The 22,700-nt window shown below is 43.2% G+C and overlaps 1 protein-coding gene across 5 annotated transcripts in view; it reads right to left on the minus strand.

Annotated features, from left to right (window-relative positions):
- PRKAG2 (protein kinase AMP-activated non-catalytic subunit gamma 2) overlaps positions 1-22,700 on the minus strand; it is a 209,431-nt gene that overhangs the window by 121,080 nt on the left and 65,651 nt on the right. For all 5 annotated transcript variants that reach the window (XR_014688892.1, XM_084507349.1, XM_084507350.1 and 2 more), the window contains exons 2-3: positions 22,261-22,332; positions 9,924-10,203 (exon numbers count right to left, since the gene is read on the minus strand). Coding sequence is in view for 4 of the 5 variants with exons in the window: in XM_084507349.1 (XP_084363475.1) it covers positions 9,924-10,203; positions 22,261-22,332 (352 nt within the window). In the remaining variant the exon portion in view is untranslated. The remainder of the gene's footprint in view (positions 1-9,923; positions 10,204-22,260; positions 22,333-22,700) is intronic.

Here is a 22,700-nt window from a genome sequence, read left to right on the forward strand (position 1 = left end):
AAATAACACGGGCACTATGTGCCACGTGCAGCTCCTCTCGGGTCAGTATTAAGTGTTAGTTCATGTGCAGTTCTTACCCTCTGAGTCCAAAAAGTCTTGACCTTGTAGCATTTAGACGTGGCTTTTTTTTTTGGCATGGACTAAAGGTGGTTTTAGCCTCTGGTGAGAAGGCTGCCAGGTGGGGTGGAAGGCAGAAGGAGCCTCCACGGGTCGGGGGCTGCCCATTGGGCTCTATGGGGACGCAGTGGTGAACAAGAAAAACCCCATAACTGCAGCAGTGTCGTCCTGCTGAGGTGTCGGGTCGGGTTGCTACACGCAGCTCACTCACCATTAAACTGATCCGGGAAAAGACCGCGAACGTTAAGAGCTATGGAAATCTTATACTGAGGTTAAGCAAACAAATTTGACACCAAACCTTCCACCCTGTGCATGCAGGCAGTTGAGCACAAACATTCACAGCGCCCCTGAAATGCTCAGGATTCCCAGATAACGGCGTTCGCTGATGAACATAAGATGAATGGCTTCTGCACGACTTCCCCAGCAGAAATGAGTTGCGTTAGGGTACAGGTACTTGCCAACGCAATTAAAAGTCCATCTTCATATTGAGGGCTACATCCTGACCCCACTGGTGGCAATGACAGAGCCTCCTGGGACTACGAGAGGAGGACTTGGTTCTCTGAACAACCCCAGAAATCACTACAGTTACATACATTAGAGGGATGGGTGCTTTTAGCCCTCACTGTTTGAAAGGGTTTGGAAGGAAAGGAAAAAAAAATAAAGCATAATAAAGGGTTCTTAGCATCCTGCTCGAAACCTAAAGCAAAGGCACATAGTGCAATCCCAGCCTCTCCGTACAGCAAAGAGGAGCAGCAGGATGCCCACAGGAGGGCACCTATGTTTCGTGGTTGGCTATGAGCTCCCAGGGAGACGCATTTTGGGCTTTGCAGCGTGGCACTGCCTGGCACAGCCACCCACACGCGCTTGTCACCACAGTCCTGCACCACACACCTATGGGGGCTCTCAGAGCTGCACTTCCCCTTCAGTTGTTGAGAGCCATAACCAGCAGGAGATGCTGCAGGAAGCAAGTTACAAAGAAAACCCTTTTGCAATCCGCAGCAGCTGCCTTATCAAATCATGCTTATATAGGAACCTGGAGTCAAGCTACAAAATAATTTAACAAACAAACAAAAAAGCCCACAATCCATTCTTTGTTTCAAAGCTAAAATAAGAAAGATCCTATCCGGATTTCATTAAACACTCAGTGCCCCATGCTAGAACCAACCGGCCTAGGTGATAAGGGAGGGCTGTGAGTCTGCTGATCCACCCTGGAGTTCCCAGGCATGGGGACCTTCGTAAGCTCCCTGCTGGCTCCGTGTTCCTGTGATTGTCATAAAACAGTTAGGTTTTGACATTTGGACCTTTCCAGCAATGCTCTACAGATGTGTTGGTTTAGCTGTTTAGCCAGATAACAAACTCCAGCATCCTGAAAGTGGATCAAAGCAAAAGCTACTGGCAATTACAGATTATTACTCATGGCACACAGGTGGCTACAGACTAAAATCTTCCCTTCAGAAAGGTCACTGTTCAGGAAATTACTCTCTAAATTACAATCACTTACAACATGTTTGCCTTTCACAGCTTTACACTATAACTACAATCTGTTCTCATCTTGCTGCCCCATCCTTTGCGTTTTGCAGCACCAACCACTGCATGTCCTGGCTGGCAAACCACTGTTAGTGCTTCCGAGCATTGTGCAAACCCCACTGTGAAACCCCAGAATAGCGAGGACTTTGAGGAGCAGGGAGCTCCAGCTAATGTGCACGTGTGTTGCTGTGACTAACACAAGACTTTTCTGAATCTGTTTTGGGTTCTCTGCATAGAGCTATCCTTCACTGGGTATGTCTGCTCCACACCGTGCCAGGGAAATGTGTCAGAAGGTTTGCTGGATTATCAGAGCTCACACAATAACAGTTACTGGCTCCCTAAACATGCATTAGCCTGCTGAGAGGATACATGATTCAAACAAACTTTTTTAGAGGTCCTGATGCTTGCGAGCCATTCTTAGATCAAGGCACAAAAAATAGACTCAAGACTCATTTTCTGACATCAGTAGAAGACCTTGCCTGTCCTCTCCTTATTTTAAACTACGAACAGGACTTCTAGCCTCCTCCAGCTGATGTGTTGATTATTTTAAGCCCAATAAAATCCAAACCAATTAACTCACTAGGCTAGAAAATCCTAAACCAATTAATTTAAAAAAGTGGCATCCTTGTCCTCCTCTGCTTTGACAAAAGCAAACGTGAGCTTACTTTAGTCAAATAAAGAGCAGCATGGACAGACTTGCCTCCAGTACACAGATTCAGGAGCACAGAAATTAGTAGATCAGTGAGGTTGGCATAACTTTGGTATTACACAATTTCCACAGCCCTTTCACCTCTGTAAAACTCCAAGTACAAAAAGGCTTTACGCTAGATCTCCTAATCCAGTCTGATATTTGCCTTAGTATGACAATGGGGAAAAAATCTGAAGCCTGGTGCTTTGCAGAGCTTTATACCAGAAGAGAACTTCTGTGCTTTTCCACATCCCCTCATCCCTGTATCCCATCTGCATTTAATTTGTCTGTACACACCAAATGGGCCAACGATGTCTTCATAGTTGGATGATGACTATACAAGTTGCTCTAGGTGCTCCAACCACTGAGCAAATTAACATGGGTGATACAGGCTCTCCTTGTCCGATTCATGACTCTCCTGGTGACTGCTGGAAGTGACTTTGCACTGAAGCAGCTGCTGGGAGCTCATGTGATGGTTTATACCAGCTCAGCTGCCAGCCTGTGGTGTCACTGCGTTCATATAGAAGCGTAGAATCACAGAATCATTTAGGTTGGAAAAGATCTCAAAAATCATCTCGTCCAACCTTTAACCTAGCACTGAGAGTAATCAACATCTCACCCTATTGAGTCTCACAATACCATTATTTATTATTATCATTATTATTATTAGTTATCTATTTGGAATTCAATGTTTTAATTCAGCCCCAGCTCAGTCAAAACCCACACTGATTCAGCAAGGGCTACGTGAGAACTACTGGCCACTGGACTGAGTCTAGAATTTAACTCTACTTTACTACACAGACTGTATCTCCCAAACTATGCCTTTTTCTGCCCTGTAATCAAGTTGTTTCATTCCCTATTTTTCCAGATCAGAAAGCTGATTGATTCAACATTTATCATGTTCATTTATGCATTGTTTTGAGGCATTTTCCATGGGCTTTATCTATGGAGAAAAGCACTCAGAGAACTTATGATATGTATAAAGTTTGACTTTGATACCTTAAGTGGCTGGTAAGACTCGAACTACGTATCATAAGATACTGGATGCACAATACAGTTTCACTGGGATCATGACTAGTGCTCACTAAGCTTCAGATAGAGCAATGCACTTAATACTAAGTATGTGAACAAAGCTACTAAAATAAACAGAACAGGATTTCTCCCGTACTTGCCCAGGGACTAAATTCTGAAATGATTAATCTCAGTGGAAATCAGACACTTAAGTATATTTGAAAATCTGCTCCTACATGTTTTCCTGGGTTTTAAAACTAGAGATAGTTTAAAAGAAATACTCAAATTATTTCCAAATGGTTTGCTGTCTAACACTTGGAGACTTCAAAACTCTCTTTTCAGCTTTACTTTTGCTTGCATTACCACTTGTGGGGAAACAAAGCTGCTTGTGAGTGAGCACTGCCCTGCAGACCTTCCTTACACAAGGACTTGAAGGAGATGAGCCACGAAAAGCCACCAGGGTTCAGCAACCTGTAGAGATGTTCAAACTGTACATTTTCTGTATGTATATTTCATACTAAAATAAATGTGGAAAGCATTATTTTACTGATTGGGAATTTGGGAATTTCAATTTCCTCTGCATGCCAGCAGCAGTCTCTAAAAGAACTAACATAAAACTAAGATCACTGATTTATTCTCTGTACATCACAAGAAATAAAATCTTGTTTAGTTACCACAAGTAACCATTTATAGCATGATCCATAGTCCAAATCCCAAGAAAGAGATAGAAAATGGGAACGACTAGTCCCAGGTCCATCATATCGGTAGGGTTACCAATGAAAGTTAGAGAATGAAAAATTTCCTTTTTTTTTTTTTTTTCATTATTACATTTAAGCAATTAGCAATGAGCAGCGTAGAATACAAAATTATGCTGGGTGCACTCCACCTACGCAGATTACAGGTAACACTGACCACGGGTAAACTAAGGTGAAATGGGAAAGACATTGAAAGATTTCTCCAAATAAATTAAGACCAATCACAATGGGCACATTCTAACCAGAAAAATCGTCTGCTGCTGACAGCAGATGTCAGTAGCTGGCAGAGGAACCGGGGATGAATGTGGCTGGTCTTTGGCCACGGGAAGCTGTCTGTGGCACCAATTCAGCTGCAGCCGTGCTGCTGACACATGTTGTCTGCAAAAAGTCATTTTTCTTGTGTAGGCAAGACTGAAATGAATTGCATTAAGTCCCCTGCCTCTGTGGGCACAGCAAACTTGAAAAATTATGATTAGATGTATCTGTGCAGCAGTGCTGGGAGGGAGAGGAAGACAGAAATGGCTCTGCTCCTTTCCTAGTGCTTATGGGCCCATCCAGTCCTATGCAGGAAGCATGAGGGCAGTCACAGACAGAAACTGAAGCTGCCCCATGGCATTTCCCTCCAACATCCCACTTGCCTGCAGGTCCAGAAGGCAGGGGAGCCATGGACACAGGCTGAAAAGCTGAAGGTGAAAGTGGCCTCAGCTATCCAACGTCCCAATGCAAGTTATATTGATGTGTCTCTACAGTTGTAGTCCAAAGAGCAGGAGGGTCCCAGACTATGGGTCAAATGTAGTGGTTTAGCAAAGGAAAATGCAAACATAGACTTCAGAAGCTTGTAGGAGGGATGTATCTCCTCACATCCTGTATGGCATGAGAAGGAAGTTCCTACAGAGTAAAGGTGGGCAGCCAGCTTGATGCAGTGGTATGTGGGATGCCCATGCCTGGCTTCTCATGCCTGTATTGGACCAAAACACCACTTCATTGCAAATTATTACTTAAATATCATGAATATGGAGTAAAATCTGGGAGCTGTGAATTGCATGAATTCACAAATGAGAAAAGCTGCAGTACTGATGTGCCAGGGTCAGGAGGGCCTTCAAGGTTGCAGAGCTGAATGTGGCAAGATGAAACCTCAGAGGCTTTTCCCCATTTCTTTCCCGGGCTATTGGAAATGAGAGCCACTGGCTCCATCTATGGGTAAAAAATAGTACAGCTGTATTTCCTTACAGATGGTATATTCTAACTACAAGATGTTCTCACACCAAAAAAAAAAAAAAAAAAAAAAAGAAATCTTTCTGGTCCTTTAGTACTGGAACACCAGGAACCCTCCTTATGGATTATGTTAGGCACCATGGCACTGAATTTCAGATGCCAAAAATATATATGTATTTACTAAGGGAAAGCAGAAAATCAAGATCTTGTATTGAAAAGCATTTCCTTCCTCAAATATCGTGCATGTTCACTGTTATTCAGCACTGAGCACCAGCTTCAAGGTGTTTGAAAGCTGTGTAATTTTAGATACAACAGTCTGCAAGCAGCCTTTAATCCTGAGCTAACTTACGTTTTGATCCCAACCACCACAGCCCAAAGCTTAGGTCAATGGAAACCTTTTAATTGATTTCCTTTGCTGTTAAAATTGGCAGCGCCATCAATGCGCTGTGATTATTGCTGCTACTTTAACTGGTATTTTTGGAACAGGAAGCAGGATTGGAAAATGTCCTGCTGCCCTTCAGAGAGGGCATTCAGCCCCTGGTAGAAAGCTGCATTTTTAATGAGTTAAATCTCACACAGCCAAGTACTTTTATTAAAAATGTTTCTGGTATTTGATTTAAACATATCTGCAGGGATAGCTCCCTAATTTCCACTCGGTAAAGTGATGCTCTCCTGATTTACTTGTACATGTATTACTTCTGAGGTGAGAGCTCACGCAAGACCATGGAAAAATGTAGGCTGAGTTGTGTTTTCTTCCAGTGCAGGTCATCCTCCTGAGTTTACTTTGGATCGCCTTAGTTTGCTTTACTTCTATACATGAGGTGCTGCCTTGGGCTTTGCTGTTCTGAAATTCCTGAACCAAAGGGGCTGCGCTGGGGGCCAAGAACAAATCCCAATGATAAGAATCCCACTGAGTTTCCATCAGGATGGGCCAAGGCATCTGGAGCATCTTCTGTCTTTTCAAAGGTGGGACACTGGGCATGAAGCCCCAGCCTGTAGTTTGCTGTTTCAAAGCTGTGCATACAGCTAAGGACTTTTTGCGGGAAGGTATCTTTCACTTCAAGGTAGTTATTTAGGTCAGAGTCATGGGGTTGTGGCCAGCTGTTGAACTGGGATAACCAAAAGGAAAAGACACAAAGATGAGCTTTTGGTTATTGCCAGAGAGAGAGAAAAAAAAAATATTAAAGATGAGCAAATGCTTTAAAATCCTAGCCTGACACTGGAAAATGTTTTAAACCTCATGTCTGCAGATCACTTTCTGCTTTAATATTGTCCTAACCATTAATATCCTTGCTGAACTGCATATATTCGAGGGACAAAATAACTTCACTGGGAAAAGAGCAGCTACATGGGAAAGAAAACACTGCAAATGTCACACATAGCCTTTGAAATGAAAACAAGCGAGGAAGAAGTTGCTTCCAAGACAAACAAGGGATACACAGAGTAACAGGTTAGTCTGTGTTTTGAACAAGGCGTGGGAGGAGGAAGCGGAGGAAAGACTGGGGATGTTATTTACAAGGAAGACGGCGTATACTTCCCTCACATACTGCTGCAAGATAATAGGAGAAGGAGTGTAGGGTGGGCTCAGTTCAAGTAAAGTGAGGAAAAAAAAAAAAACACCTAAAAACCCTGTGGGCTTTTACCTGGTGCTTTTTTTCAGTTGTGGATTGCCTGGGTAAGTGCAGATTTGCTATAAACCAGAAGGGAAGGCTCCAGTGACGAATTTCACAGAGCAGCTGAGGCTGGGAAGGACATCTGGTGGTCTCTGGTCCAGCCCCTGCTCAAAGTAGGGCTGCAACTTCTGGTTGGGGTGCTCAGAGCCTCATCCTATAGCATTATTAAAATCTGCAAGGAAGCAATTTCACAGCCCTCTGGTCCCCTGCTCCAATGCCATGTCACCCCCAACAGGAACATTTGGCTTACGTCTACATGAAGCTTCCCTTGGGGCCTCCTGGCCTTCCTTTGTGCATCCCTGAGATGCTTTGGCTTTGCCTTCCCCATAACCCCCAATAGGTAACTGATGACAGCTAAAAGGTCTTCTCCTCCTCCTTTTTCCCCATATACCATGTGCTCCAACCCTGACCAACCTCACTTCATTTCAATACCATTAACCCATTTCATTTCAATAGTACTAACCCAGCGCCAGCAGCTGATCACCTGTAACAGCAGGCAAGCACAGCTAGTCCACGTGATTTCAGCTCGCTGTCCTTTTCGGAAGAAATAAAGCAACCTAAACCTCCTTCCTTTTTACCATGGGTGTCCCAAGCTGCTTGAGAAAATGGGATTTTAATCACTTAGGATGAGGCAATTCTGAGCAGTGAAGCATTCAGGTAGCTTCAGAAATGAAGCCATGTGCTGTTTTGGCTCTTCTCAGAGCTCTGCAGCTTGGCACCTGCACAAAGGTCTGAAATATCTGGTCTGAGGGGTCTCTGAGAAGTCTGGTCACTCAGAAAATGCTCCTCGGCCTACACAGACTTTGTTTTGAGTGGGACATAGTCATTTAACTTAGTGCTTCATGGTACATCGGGTTATTCTTTCTTTGCCACACAGCAGAATGTAAAAGTTTTGCCTGTGAAAAACTACGTAACACAACAAAACTGTTGGTTTTTGTAAGTGTCCTGATGTCCTTGTTAAATACAATTCAGTTAAATATAGCACACCCTAAGAGCCTAATTCATTACCAACCCCTGTTTAGCACACTGAATAAAATCTACGTTAACGTGACAGAGTGAAGAGCATGTATCTGCATAAGTGTCTCTTACAGAGAGCTTAACGATGTGAAAGCACCTGGTATGGATTGCTCTGCAGATTTAAAAAGAAAAAAAAAAAGCTGCAGAATGAGACAAGTTATCAATTTTACTACAAATTTTAGTCAACACACCCTTTGCAAGAGGCCCTAAAAACAAAAGACCACAGACACCGAAGCCCAGCACAATTCCTGCAATGCTCTCTGGAGTCACAGGATCATGGGGATCTTCTGTTAGCTCAGAAATAGCATGGCCCCGTTCCAAGCCCGCCCCTGCGACAGTGATGTGACCTTATCAAAAGGGTTTTGCTGACTACTGGAAGATTTCTTTATTTAAAATTCTGATGTACCTAGCTAGGATCAGACTTAAGCGGTGCTATTTGCTTGGATAACTTAGTCAAAACGTCACACGATGGCTTTGCTATGCAGTGTGTATTGATGCAGCAGCAAGCTCTTCTGGGTGTACTGAATCAGCTCCATACTCCCTGTGCAACATTGAAACCTATCTGGACCAGCAAAAAGAGCTCAGATGAACTGTAATTATTGTGAGGCTTGAGAAAAAGGGGAGCATAAATAGCATGTTTAAACTTTAAGTTGAGAAGAGCAAATGCCCTTGAATAGAGTGATGCTTGCTATTCAGTTGGTGTCCTTCAGAAACACTGACTCTCCTGCTTTTAGTCTCCTGAAGGTGTTTCAGAGACAGGCAAGGACTGGAAAAGGTGCCGTTTCAAATAAGCTGCAACAGAATAAACAGAAACAAAAAGAAAAATCCAATACGGGTCTGTATAGCTGTGTTCACGTGCACAGAAGTCGCTATGAAATTATTTGTTCTGATTAAAGCCAGCATTTTGAAGAGAAATTATGATGATGAAGGTGCTTCTACATTATTTATAAGCCACAGAAAATTATCAATGTTTTGCAGTAAACATACAGCCACATTTGTGTATATGCATCACTAATTCTGCAACTAGATTGTCTCAGAAGATCTGACCAAAAACATATGTCATTATTTCTTCTGTCAGCAGAAAGGAAAGTCTGACAGTCCAGCACCTTCAGTGGCACGATGTTGTTCCTCTCTTTCCCCTGTAACTCTGTCTAGGGGATATTGGCTGCAGGAAGAGGACTGAGTGGCCACAACTGCTTGTAGATTGACCCTGGGAACCTTTGCTCAATGAGAAAGCCTTAAAATCAAAGCCTTTTCTCAACCCTGCTCATTTGAGTTGTAGAAATGGTATATTAGTCCACGGGCTGGTGAAGAAGCAAAATTTGTTCCTGATGCAAAGTAGGCAACTGCTCTGAACCATGGAGGTCTACCACATCCTTCATGCTGCAAAGGAGCTCAAACACCCCTTTGGTGATCATTTGATCAGAAACACGTACCATTTATCGCTATCTAGTCAAGGCTTCTATTTTTCCCCAACAACAGGGCAAAGAGATACCAGATAGAAACCTGCTGAAATTCTCCATGGAGTCTACAGAAACAAGCCTCCCTCAGCTCCCGAGATGAGGTCCCTTCTGTGCCCACCTCCACCACAAACCCCATGACTGCTCGAGTTCTTCTTGAGCCCTGGAGCTGACACCCAACCAGCCCTGGTGAAACTGCTTGCGAACTCCCCCTGACACAGGAGCAGGATTCCTAGGGAAAGTTTTGAAGTGTGATTTCCCTCCTCAGCCCTGTGCAGGTGTCCTGCATAAGTCATTCCCTACTTGTCAGCCAAAACAACCCCAAACACATGGTCAGTGAAAGCAATAACGAACAATTAGCACATGCCTCATCTGCACTTACTTCACTACCGCAGGTAAAGAATGGGCCAAGCCCAGAGGTACTGTGTATCTTCCTGAAATAACATGAGCAATTTCTTACTTTTTCTTGATCTGGAGAAAAACTTGATGCCCCCAGGAGAGGTAGACGGGTTAGAATTGGGGGAGGACTCTTTGGAGGAGGACCTGAAGATCCCACTGAAGCTCATTCGGCGTGGGGAGCGTGGGGGAGACTCCTGGTAGGGGAAGGGGAAGACTGTTTTGGGAGAGCCGGGGCTATGTTTGGATCTCACAGGGGCAGAAACGGGACTGGAAGGTCGGTTCTGGAGCCCTTTGGAGAAAAGGCCTTTTGAAGGGCTGCCTGCAGAGTAGCTTTCTTCCACCTGAGGAGAAGAGAAAAAAGGAAGAAAAAGAAAAAGCACCATTAATTCACTTCAGCTTGTGCCACTGGGATCTCAGAACTTGTCTCAACACAGTCATTCCTGTTTATTTGGGCTATGGATTAGCCAGGCCTGCCTGCACTAACACTTATGATGCATATGTGCCACCTCTCTGGGCTCCATGCTGCCTGTTAAAGATGACCTGAATTTCACCAAAAAAGTAAAATTATGTGCATAGACTTTATTATCACACATACAATTCTGGATATTTTTAGTAAAAAAATGTATTTTTTTATTTTATTAGCCACATATTCTTATTCCTTCCCTGGAAAACTTAAAGGTGACTGGCAATAAATATAGATAGGGCAAACACAGTACCCTAAAGTCTTCCTCTTGCATTTAAGCACCCATCTGTGGAGGAGACTTAAGTCTCCTCCACACGATACAGCACAGCAGAGAGCACAAGTTCCCAAGCACCTGGCAGGTCTCTACAACGCCAGGCACTGCTACTTTCAACTCCAGTCCCAAAATAGAGAGACCATTTTAGACCAGCAATGTTCTAGCTAATTAGCCTGGCCTCCAGTTTGGGCATGACCTTTCCAACAGCTCTGTCTCTTCTGGGACCTGTGCTGGCTTTCCAGCCAGCAGGAATATCTGTGCACAACATAGCACAGCACTGTGCGGGCTCGCCCAGCGAGGGAGTGGGGGGAAATCCAGAAAAACAACCCAAAAAAAGGAGCAAAGATGAAATTCTCCCCACATGCAATTAACAGAAGCCTACCCAAACCGCTGTGGGATTTGCCTGTGCCTGAGCTATATGCAGAGTTTATTTCCTTCTGGATGAACAAAACACTCCTGTGGGCACGAGGCTTCTTTTTTAGCTGGGGTCATTTCTCATGAATGAAGGGCCTTGTTTCTGGCAGACGGCAGCATCGAGTTTCAGGTCTGCAGGGAAGGTAAAAGCAAAGGCCACGGCTTATGCACCCATGGGCACAGCGTGCTGCCTCCTGCACAAGGCATGCTGAGGTCCAAGCCATTTGCATGCCTCCTCGCTCCCCAGTTATGCAAAAAAAAAGGGGAGGTATGGGGCAGACCACAACTCCTGCCTGCCAGACACACCCGATATGCGTCAGTCAAGCTGGGCAGGGGTGTTGTTGCCATGGGAGGAATGGTGGGGAAAATAACAGCTTTGATTAGAACGACTTAAATGAAAGAAAGGATGAAAGCTGGAATGGGTCCTGCTGTGTGGGAACTGCAGAAGGGCCTGCAGAGATCGTGGTCTCTCCTTTGGGAAGGTTCCCAACCTGAAAGGCCTGTGGTACTTCATCTGGGAGATGGGCACCAACAGCATGGGTCACCAGCAGCAACACGGAGCCCCACTGGCATGGCAGAGCCCTGCTATGAACTCTAGCCTGTGCTCCTCTGAGCAGCATGGAAATGGCTGGCAAGATGCACAACTGCTTTTTATACCCGCACACTTATTTTTTATAGCACGGAAAAGAATGTCTTGGCAATACCTGTCCTTTTGCAGAAGCATTAGAGGAGCAGTTGCCCTCATGGGGAAATTTTTGGAATGGATAAATCAATTCTAACTAAAGCACTGGATACAAACACCAACAAGAGACTCTTGATTCATCAGAAAAGAAAATATAGTGTTTCATGCTTAATGCAGTGGCCTGAGCCCTCCAACTCCATCATGGTTTTGTGTGCAGTCTTGAAAACTCATTTCTATTCCACATCTATTCTTCTGTGAGGACAGTATCTCCTCAAATACCACTCTAAGTCCTCTGGCACACAGATTGTCTCGTGGTAAGTATTTATCATGAAGAATAGGGAAGAATCCCTCAGCTGAGACTTGGAATAATTAACGTGCTATAAATAAATTAATAGAAAACCTGCATTTTTGTTATGGGTAAACAGTCTCAAAGTGGTAACTTTTTCATAAAAGCTCATTAACTTCACTAAAATATCATCTGTAAATCATCCGAGACTCCTTACACGTGGTTCTCTTCTAACTACACAGCCCAGGAAACAACCAAGTAGCACAACAGCACCTCCATTCTATTGCTAAATCCACTGCCTGAAAGCTGGGAATAAGAAGTACATTTTCAAGTTCATTTTGCTCATAATACAAATCTGCCACCACTACTATAATTTAGGACTGTTTCCAAGATTGTAGTTTCATTATATTGTTTTTCCTAAAGTGACAAACGATGAAATTTGTAAAGCTAAGAGAAGGACGTCCTTCTGGTGCCACCTTTAATATTTCATGCATCTTTTTTTGCATGCTTATTTGATTATGACCAAACACGGACAGCAGACACTTCGAAAGACTATGCTGTCTTCACGGGATAAAGCAATTCTAGAAATGTAAAATGTCAAGGAACAATTTGTCAAATAAAATCAGTATTGCCTTGCACGCACAAGCCAGACATGGAAGCAAAATGTTCTCGAATTCTGAAGAGAAGCAGTGGGATGTTTTTATTTATTGCAATCACAACCAGTTGCTTTCCCTCCATCACGCCAGGCAGTTGAATTAGCTAATTGTTAGAGCACCAGGGGCACACTGCTAAATACACATGTGCATGCTACTAAATTAAAGGAAATTACTACAATGAATTCTTCCCCAGCTGCTCCACACATTAATTACACAAAGGTTACACCCCCCATCAAAGAGGATAAATACCTGTGATTTTGCTTGGGGAATTGCATCAGTATTTCTTTCTTAGAGTATTATTGGAGGCTAATGATTGCAAGTTTTTAAAGATGATTAGGTGCTTCTCTGAATAAAATCAGCAGTAACGACAGCTATGACAGCACACAGAAAAGTCACAAGGCGATATTAATTTCCAGGCATCAGCTGGGAATGCAGAAGGATCTCTGCTGTGGAAGAAACTGCAGCATCTGATGCAGACCCAGAGTGACGACTCCAGCAGTGGTGCTGGAGGAAGGCTGCACAGCTAGATGGGTTCTCAGCCTGCTCTGCATGCTTTTGGGGTTAATATCCTTGAAGCTGTGACAGGCAGGTGGGAACAAAACTCCCACACATGCTTCTGAAATATAACTGTTTCCCCTGCTGAGCTGTAGCAGCAAGACAGTATTGCACCTTGGATTCTCACATTAATAACCCTTTTAGATCAATTTGTGATGGCCCAGGAAAGCCAGTGAAGTGAGAATGAGCAGAAATATGAATCACACCTAGCAAATACACACAGTGACGGGGCTCATTTGACCCTGGCTGGATAATTGGGCTTTTGGAGATAAGTAGTGCAAACACCCGATGGAAGTACAATACAAATCAATGCACAAATAAGACCTAATTAAATTCAAAAACTGCCTGAATTATGAAGATTGTTCACTTAAATAAAATAAATAAATAAATCAAAACCAAACAACTACCAACAAAACATCCCCTGTGTTGGCTTTGTGCAGAACCTACACGGGGTCCTTGAGCCTTACAACTGGTGATGCTGGAGAAGCAGAAATCTCAGCTTCTGAGCTCAGGTCTGCAGAGAACAGAGCAGCTGGAATAGGGCTAAACTAGCAGATGGGTAATAGAAGAATAAACAAGTGCCAGTGCAGCCCTACCCTCAGTCTGCAGGGATGTGCTCCCCGCTGAGGTTAAGCAGCTGAGCAGAACCCCATGCTTGATTACATGTGCTGTTTCTGGTGACTGGCTTTAGCTGTTTAAGGCTTACATAGCACTGAGTAAATGTATCCCCAAATGCCATAAGACTACCACCAGTGTTCATGCTTCAGAGCACAAAAGGATCCTCAGCTGGGGACTGGGGGGAAACCTTGCCACGTTTTATAAACTGAGTGATCTTAGGCAGGCTCCTAAAATGTATCCAGAGCCAGCTGCTGTTGAAAATAAAGCAACAGAATGAGAGGAGAGTTGCACTGCTTTACATGGAGCAGACGTGCTTTCAGTTTTCTGAATGGAACGTAAAGTGGTAGCTTGGCACCTGTCCCGAGCTGGGCAGCTCTGGAAGATTTCATCTCAGCAAACAGCATCCTCACGGCTCCCCTTGTCCTTTCACCTGGATGAGGGGCTCTCTGCCTCCCTAATCTCTTCTTCCTTTCCCACAACAATTCACACTGATGGCTCAGAGCCATTCCATGATGGACCAGCAGGCCTGCATTTTCATTTCCCATGGTCATTTTCAACAAACTCCTTGATGACAAAAATCCCAGCATAAACCCCCACCAGTTCCAGACTACCCCATACCAGTGAGCGAGATACAGCTGGACACAGGCCCAAACCATCACACAGATTTTTTTTTGTTTTCCCTGCTTGATTACCACCCGCTGAGGATTTAACCTGTGCTGTGAGCACTCCCCAGGCACTACCTGGGTTTGGGGAGAGCTCAGGCAAGAGACAGGCCCAGACTGCATGTGGCCACCCTGTGCTAGTGAGTTCAAGAGTCTGGCCCTACGGCAGGACTGGGCCCAAACCCAGCATTTCTGGAGCAAGCGAACTGTCCCTGACCTCTCTTACTACTACTATTGACGTATCCCAAGTATCTTGTGCTGGTAGGAATTATCCATCCTGAAGATCTTCCAGATCTTCCTGTATAAGGCACTTCTCTACATTCAAAAACACCCCCCTGTCTTTGTATCCCCAACAATTTTCATTAGAATTTCTATTTTTCTGTGCCTTACTACCAAAGTTCAGCCCAAGGACTGAGGTTGGGAAGTGCCACCAGCTCTGTCCCTCCACCCAACAGTCATCCTTTCGATACCAGCCTGCCATCCTTACATTGAAATATTTTCTTACCTATTTGCAATCTTCTTATTTTACAAGAAAGATTAAAGCACATTACATTGAATCACCGTATGATAACCCCCAATGCAATGCACTGAAACCAAACTATTTGTCCTTCACCACAAACCAGACTCTCATCATCCACACATGAGCCGTCTCAGTCCTGCCTCTTCTCACACACAGACACAAGTTTTCCCAACATTGTCATTTTCTTTCTCCTGCTTTGTATTGAAATTTGGATCCTTTTTCTCTTTTGCCAATTTATGTCCTCTCTAGGAAGCCATCTGTGTTCCCAGCCTAGAATTTAAGGACTGCTTAACTGCAGGGAAGAGAAGTGTCCTGTCGAAGAGTTGTGGCCAGAAGAATGAATGAGCTGTGCTGAGAAGACTCTGACCATGAGCAGGCAGAAGCTGCGTCAGACCCGGAGAAACCCTAGCTCTGTCCTTGTCCTTACCCCAGCATTTCTCTGCAGCCATCTCCAGTGCTCTCCTAGAGTCAGAGGGCCCTTTGATAGGCACACAGCCTCCCTCAGAGATGCCCTTATTGCCTACTTCAGGAATCACCTTGGATTTTCATATTCCTTCTCCATTTTGGACAAAGTCATCTCTCCTTGGATGTGCTACAGCTCCCCTCTGGGGTGACTGACTCCTGCCACAATCCCTTCCCATCTGGGATTTACAAAGCTCAGTATCTCTGAAAAATCTCTGGCTTTGAGTCAGTTACTGGTGAATTTAGATTCATTTTCAGAACAGTCTGAAAATAAATAAATAAATTAAAAGAAAGAAACCAACACCCTGTATGGAATACGAACGGGCTCAAACTAAACAGCCCCAAAGCTTCAAAATGTTTCCGAATTTAAGTGGAAGTTATTAAAAGTTCCTGAGCTCTGCTCATTTCTTCTCCAGCTCCAAAAAATTAGCACACTTATGGAGCATTTGAGTTTTGTTTGCTTTTACAACAGTGAGTTATTTGACCTTTATTTTGCCTCTTCTCTTAAAAAAAAAAAATTGGAAGGCGAATAACAGGAAAGGAATCGCCTCCCACCATCCTTGTCAGGGACAGTAAGCACAATTAAAGACGACACACCAGATAGATGTCTGCACTTATTTCCTGCCCTTCTGCTGAATCTCAATAAAAAAGCCCTTTGATAAACTTAATTGGATGATTCCCTCATTCTGGTGGAATAAAAGAGCTCACAGAATCACAAGAACTGACTTCATTAGCCCGAAAGGTAATGAAGGACTTACTCTCCCCGGCACCATGAGGCTGCATTCACCACCATTAGTTCCCTTGGTTCTGCATGAGCAATAACAATCGGGATGACAACGTGTTTTACGGGATCAGAGATGTCACTTCCCAAAATTAAAGTATAATGACACTTCCCAAAATTAAAATACAATGGGATGAGGCTGGCTGATCTGGCAGGCCCTGAGAGCCCTGCAAGGCCATACGGATGGTCAGGGTTGGGTTTCCCACAGCAAGCAGGAGCATGCTGGAAGGAAGGTAAAAGCAGGGCTGGCTCCAGGTGAGATGAGGATGGCTCCTGGTTCTGTTTCCTAACCAGAAACGTTTCTGTCGAAGCAGCAGAGGGGAAGGAGGCAGGCATAGGTCAGTGCAGACATTGTCACACGTGTCCTTGTGCCAAGGCTCGCTGCATCCACTGCAGGTGCCCCGTGCCGAGGCTGCCGCAGTGCCCGGGACATGCTCCCCATCCTTCCTGCTGAGGCCAGCTCACTGTTCACAAAGAAACGGATAACTAAAGGCTGAGAAAAAATAAATCAAAAGGAGATTTGTTATCTGGGAGAGAGGGGGATAAAAATCAGACTTTTTTTGCTACTCCTCCCTGTTCTACCATTTATGAGTCACGGCACAAAACGAAAACAATGCTGGGACCAGAACCAGGGCAAAGCGCTCCCCTGAGTCTCTCAGTACTGGAGTCATTCCTCAGATCTTTTCTGATCCTAGTTCATCAACATTTTCCTGCATTACTGACAGCAGAACTGTAAGTCAGTGACAGATGCAGTCATAACAAAACCTACATTTTGCCCTGTTCATTGGTTTGCACGTCCAAAAAACCAAAGTAATCCTTTAGCCATCACATCACATCCAGAATCTATGTACAGATGATTACCTACAGCTGCTCTCAAAACCTAATCAAAGTTTTATGAAAGATTTTCCAAAAATAAAGTCTTCATTATTTGCTCCTAGGTGTAACTGCTCAGTTTGGCCAACCTGAAATGGGCAGTCTGCTTGTAAAATGTGTTTTAAGTGACTCAGGTCATTCTGCATTGGAGAGTTTCCTGCTCTCTTCCCCCTCATTTTTCTATGAACTACAGACTGCAATTTGCAATTTGTACAGTAATGAGCCTGTATGTCTTTCAAGTCACTGATAAAATAATATATAGTAAAGCAACAATATGTTTTGTCTGCCTAGAAACAAAATTCTCCACTGATGAGTCTCAACTTATTTTATCAGCCAGGTTTTATTCACTTAGTAGGCTCCACATTTGGTCAGTATCATTCCACTTTCTTAAATCTAAATGTCCTGTGCTACATTTTTATGTGTATGACACCAATACATTTTCCAACTAAATTTATAATCTCATTTAAAAAGCCAAATTCTCTCATAAAGAACTGTTTGCCATTAATTCCAATCAAAATGAGTCTATTGTAATAGCATTATTAACTATCCAATATTAGATATTTCATTGTTTTACCCAGGACTAATGCCACACTGACAAATCTGAAAATTATCCTAATTACAGGCATTGTAAATATTAACATAATAATTGATTTTTTTTTTTTCCAGTCTTTTGCAATCTCCTCTCTGCTCCAAGATTTATTCAAAATCATCACTAATCAGCCAGTTCATTCAGAGCTGTTTTATCAAGGTTGTTTGGGTTTAATTTTAAAATGTCTAGCGGTGGTATCTTCCATTTTAAATGCCCTTGAGTCATTAATGGGACAGAGTCACCATTGTCATCTAAGATAAACATCTCACCTGCTTCTTCTCCATGTAGAGAAAAAAACATTAAATGAACACTCATTTTTCAAACTTTCTCCTATATTTTATTAACAAATCTATTATTTCTCTAAAGTGACAGAGCAATATTATTTTTCGAACTTCTTTTCTTCCTATTCCTCTCCCCTCCATATATAATTTGCTCCCCACGGACAGTTTTCTCATGTCGTTTTCTTCTCACAGTCATTCACAATCCCAGGCTTTCATCTGAAAGCAATGGTTTCCTGTAATTCCCACACCTCTTCCTGTAACATACATTTTAGATGAAAGATCTATAAATATTCCAAGTGTTAACAGCTCTAAAATTGCTAGTGCCACCTTGGTGCAGAGGGGCACTCATCACTGACTGCCACCCTGCCACATCATGCCATCATTATTTTCTGTTCTCCAGCTCAACATCATTCAGGATTCTCTAGTCCTCTAAACCTTCCCCCCCCCCCCACCACTTCTGCTGTCTTTTCCCAGACTGAGGCAATCTAGTATATTTAATTGCGTCTTAACTCCTAGTTATCCTCATCTATACTAATGTATTTAATGATCCTGTAAGGTCATTCTGTGAGAATTAAAGCCAATTCTGGTGAGTCTTTGAGTATGGGGCAATCAGTAGTACCAATAATTTTGGACAAAACCACCAGCACAAGTATTAAAGCACTTTGTCAGGCAACAAGAAAGGCCACAATATCTGCTACAGGCACAAGAGCCACCTTGCTGCATCAAATCACACCAAAAAAAATCTCTGCAAGAGTCTGCAGAGAATTATACTCTGCCTTCAAGAGAGGAAGGTGAAAACCACCCTGTCCCCTTCCTGCCATCAGGTTACAAAGCAAATAAGAACACATCAGCTATAATAATAACAATGCCAAAGAAAGTGATCAAGGATAAACTTCATGAAATATATGCCACATTCCCACCACTGCCAAAAAATTCTGACGTGAGAAAGTAATTCTGCACTTGAGTTCCTAGCTGTGAAATGAGGATTATTGTCACAGAATGATGATTGAGAGGCACTCACATGGTGAAGTGCTGAGAATCCTTGTGAAAAATGTTAATACAATTTCTAAAAGCTTTTCACAAAAAAAAAAAAACCACCGGTATTAAATTAATCACAGATCAGATAGACAGGCTGTGAACTACTCTTCTCTAACTTGATATATAGCCCAGGTGACAGAAGAGTTAAGTGCAGGAAGACATCTCTGATTAATTGCCAGTCTCCAACATGGCTGGTGAATGGAAAAGTCATGGTATTGATGAAATATTGGCTTAGAGAATGCAAAAGTTACCGATCACACTGTGATTTCAAACTTGAACAAAGAAAAAACATTTCACTTGAAAGTGAACAGTAACTTGGGAACTTCTCTGTCCCCTCTGAAGAGGCCACTGGGTTGAGGTTCAACATGGGTAAGTGCCGGGTCCTGCACTTGGGTCACAACAACCCCACGCAGTGCTACAGGCTTGGGGGAGAGTGGCCGGAAAGCTGTGGAGAGGAAAGGGATCTGGGGGTGCTGATTGATGCTCACATGTGCATGAGCCGGCAGTGTGCCCAGGTGGACAAGAAGGCCAACAACGTCCTGGCCTGTATCAGGAGTAGTGCAGCCAGCAGGAGCAGGGAGGTGATCGTCCCCCTGTACTCTGCTCTGGTGAGGCCGCACCTCAAGTGCTGTGTTCAGCTTTGGGTCCCTCACTACAAGAAGGACATCGAGGCCCTGGAGCATGTCCAGAGCAGGGCTACGAAGCTGGTGAAGAGCCTGGAGCATAAGTCCTGTGAGGAGCAACTGAGGGCACTGGGGGTGTTTGGGCTGGGGAAGAGGAGGCTCAGGGGAGACCTCATTGCTCTCTGCAACTACCTGGAAGGAAGGGGTGGGGAGGTGGGGGTCGGCCTCTTCTCACAGGTAACTGGTGATGGGACCAGAGGGAATGACCTCAAGTTGTGCCAGTGGAGGTTCAGGTTGGAAACGAGGAGACATTTCTTCTCAGAAAGAGCAGTCAGGCATTGGGACGGGTTGCCCAGGGAGGTGGTGGAGTCAGCGTCCCTGGGGGTGTTCAAGGAGAGGTTGGACGTGGTGCCTGGGGACATGGCTTAGTGGGTGACACTGGTGGTAGGGGGATGGTTGGACCAGATGATCTTGAAGGTCTTTTTCAACACTGATGATTCTATTAACTTCTTTATGTAGCACCAGCAGGACCTGGCAAACTTTTAGTTTAAATGAAATAAGATCCTGCAGTCTGATGCTAGTCATCAACAGCAAAGATCCCATCCTTCACATTAAGGAGAAAAATGATATTTAGAATGAGATGTGTGGCAATGGATTTCATTAGATGATCTGTTTTTTATCATAAGTTGGGCACTGGCAGCTGGTCTTTTATCACTTTGTTGCAGGTTTTGAGGAGAGCTCTTGGTTAGGAAAAAAAATATCTTGGTCTTACACACTCAATCAGAAAGGTCAGTTAAAAAAACAATTTCAAATGTCAAGCCCCAAATGATTATTCCAAAGTTAATCACACTTCCACATAAAGAATTTGACCCAGGTTTGGGAGGGAAATAAAACACATCCCCTGAAATTGCAAAAAGGGGTAACTACTGAAATTTCTTCCAGTTCTTCCCAAGTCAACCACTCATTAAAAAAAGTATCCCAAGACCAGTAAGAGAAAAAATGGGGACTTCATAAATGGTAAAGTGGAACTTGTTAAACAATATCACATAACACTACACACAAGGAACATTAGCTTTAGCATGTTTTTTTCTTTGGGACTGAGATTCATGCAGCTTCCCTACCTTCCTTTGGGAGAAATCAAGTTTCAGTTAGGAACACCTGCACTCTCCCAGCATGACAACCCTTTCCAAAACCATCATATTGTTCACTTTATTCAACCCACCAAAAAAATCCGTTTTGATAACACTGTTTACTTTAGCTTCCTTGGCATCTATGAGTTCCTCTGAGTTCATCGGTGATTCCTGTGTCAGTCTTAAAAGGTCCGGTGCAGAAAAGAACAATGCCGATGTTATAAACATACTCATTTACTAATGGATTGCAGAAGATTTTAAACAACTGTCCTTTGTTGCGAGGTGTAAAGGAATAGAAACTCATGCTGTCAACACGGCTAAATTATTATCATTCTAGATGCAGATTAGCTTCACTAAGGAGATATTTATTGCTTCACCTGCCTTGAACTATAACTGCAGACTCTTTGACAAATGGCCTATAACAAGTTTAATCTTCAGAGAGGTCCATATCCTTGTAACTATTGTCATAAGTCTACTGCGTAGACTTATATATAGACTATAGATTATAGTCTATATAGATTATATAGATTATATTATATTGTATTATATTATATTATATTATATTATATTATATTATATTATATTATATAGACTATATAATCTATATAGACTATAGATTAGCTTTTGGGGGTATCTATCATTTACAGAAGTCTCTCTCCTCACCAAATCCTAACTTGGCTGGTAGGGAGCAGACCAACTTGTACATCAATGCTCTGTGAAAATTATGAGGTCAGGAACCTGAACATGATAGATGCTATGCACAATTTTTATTGCTTTGAAGAATGTGTAGGCACTGTCTAACTGGTCCTAAAGTTGTTCATTGAATATGCTCATCTGATCATCTGAAAGTAAGCAGACTCTGAATGTATTGGTTTAATGTAATAGCAAGTTGTTGGAAAAACAAATGCTGGCAATGCCTACAGAAGGATAACCTTGAGTTAATCTCACATCAAGAAGGAAATATTCCATCTTGTTTATGGGTAGATGCTACCACTATGACTCCAGCAATTGCAAGCAGTTTCTTTTGACAGCACCATGGATGGATAGATCAAGGATGCTGAACAGTTAAACCCTCTGTAGCCTGATGACAGCAATTAGGAGGCAACTCAAGGAAGACAGACAGACAGCCATAGATGCCTATTTGGGCACTGCGTTTCTGTAGAAACACCACAAATTCCGGAAGCTAACTGTTTTCCTGAGAATGCAGTTACCCAATACCACTTTATTGAATTACAACATTACACACAACATGTGCAGTTTCTAAAGGAATATCACCACAGAGGTTATCATTCTTTACAGGTGATAGCATTAAGCACTGTCATGATAAGGCCTGCAAAAATCACAACACTTGCCCTGGAGTATCTCTTTCAATGTGTTAATGGCATGGCAGGAAAGATTAAAATCCCGAGACTTTTTTAAATCTAATAAATTGTGTTTATCTCCAAGGGACTCAGCCACTACAGTGAAGGTGAAGCTTTGGAAATATCCTACCTTGCGAGAAGCATTTTTATCTGTGTTCTCCACATCACCGTCCAAGAATGGCATGGCAAAAGAGCTGAGATCCTGCCAGGAGAGAGAAGAAAAAATGATGTCTTATATTAACGTCTTCTTCCTTCCATCAGAGCTCCCATGATTGTAGCCCACTCTGTTATTTCCAAAGTGCCCACTGCTTTACCCATAGCAACTGCCAAAAAGTAATAATGTGGGCTCTGATAATTCTCCTGGCCTGTGAAAGGGAACAGATTTAAGTAACTAGTGAATAGAGAGCCCTTTGCAGCACTTCCAGTTCATCACCATCAAAAGGCATTCAGCATCTGGACAGCCAAAGCAGAAAGTCCTGTAAAAAGTTTCAAAAGGGGGGTACCCAAATCCCATGGAAAGAAATTGTAGGAAATTACAATCTAACTATAGCCACTTGCTCAGCAAATGAC

The sequence above is a fragment of the Aythya ferina genome, assembly GCF_964211825.1.
Source record: "Aythya ferina genome assembly, chromosome: 2".
NCBI lineage: Eukaryota > Metazoa > Chordata > Aves > Anseriformes > Anatidae > Aythya > Aythya ferina.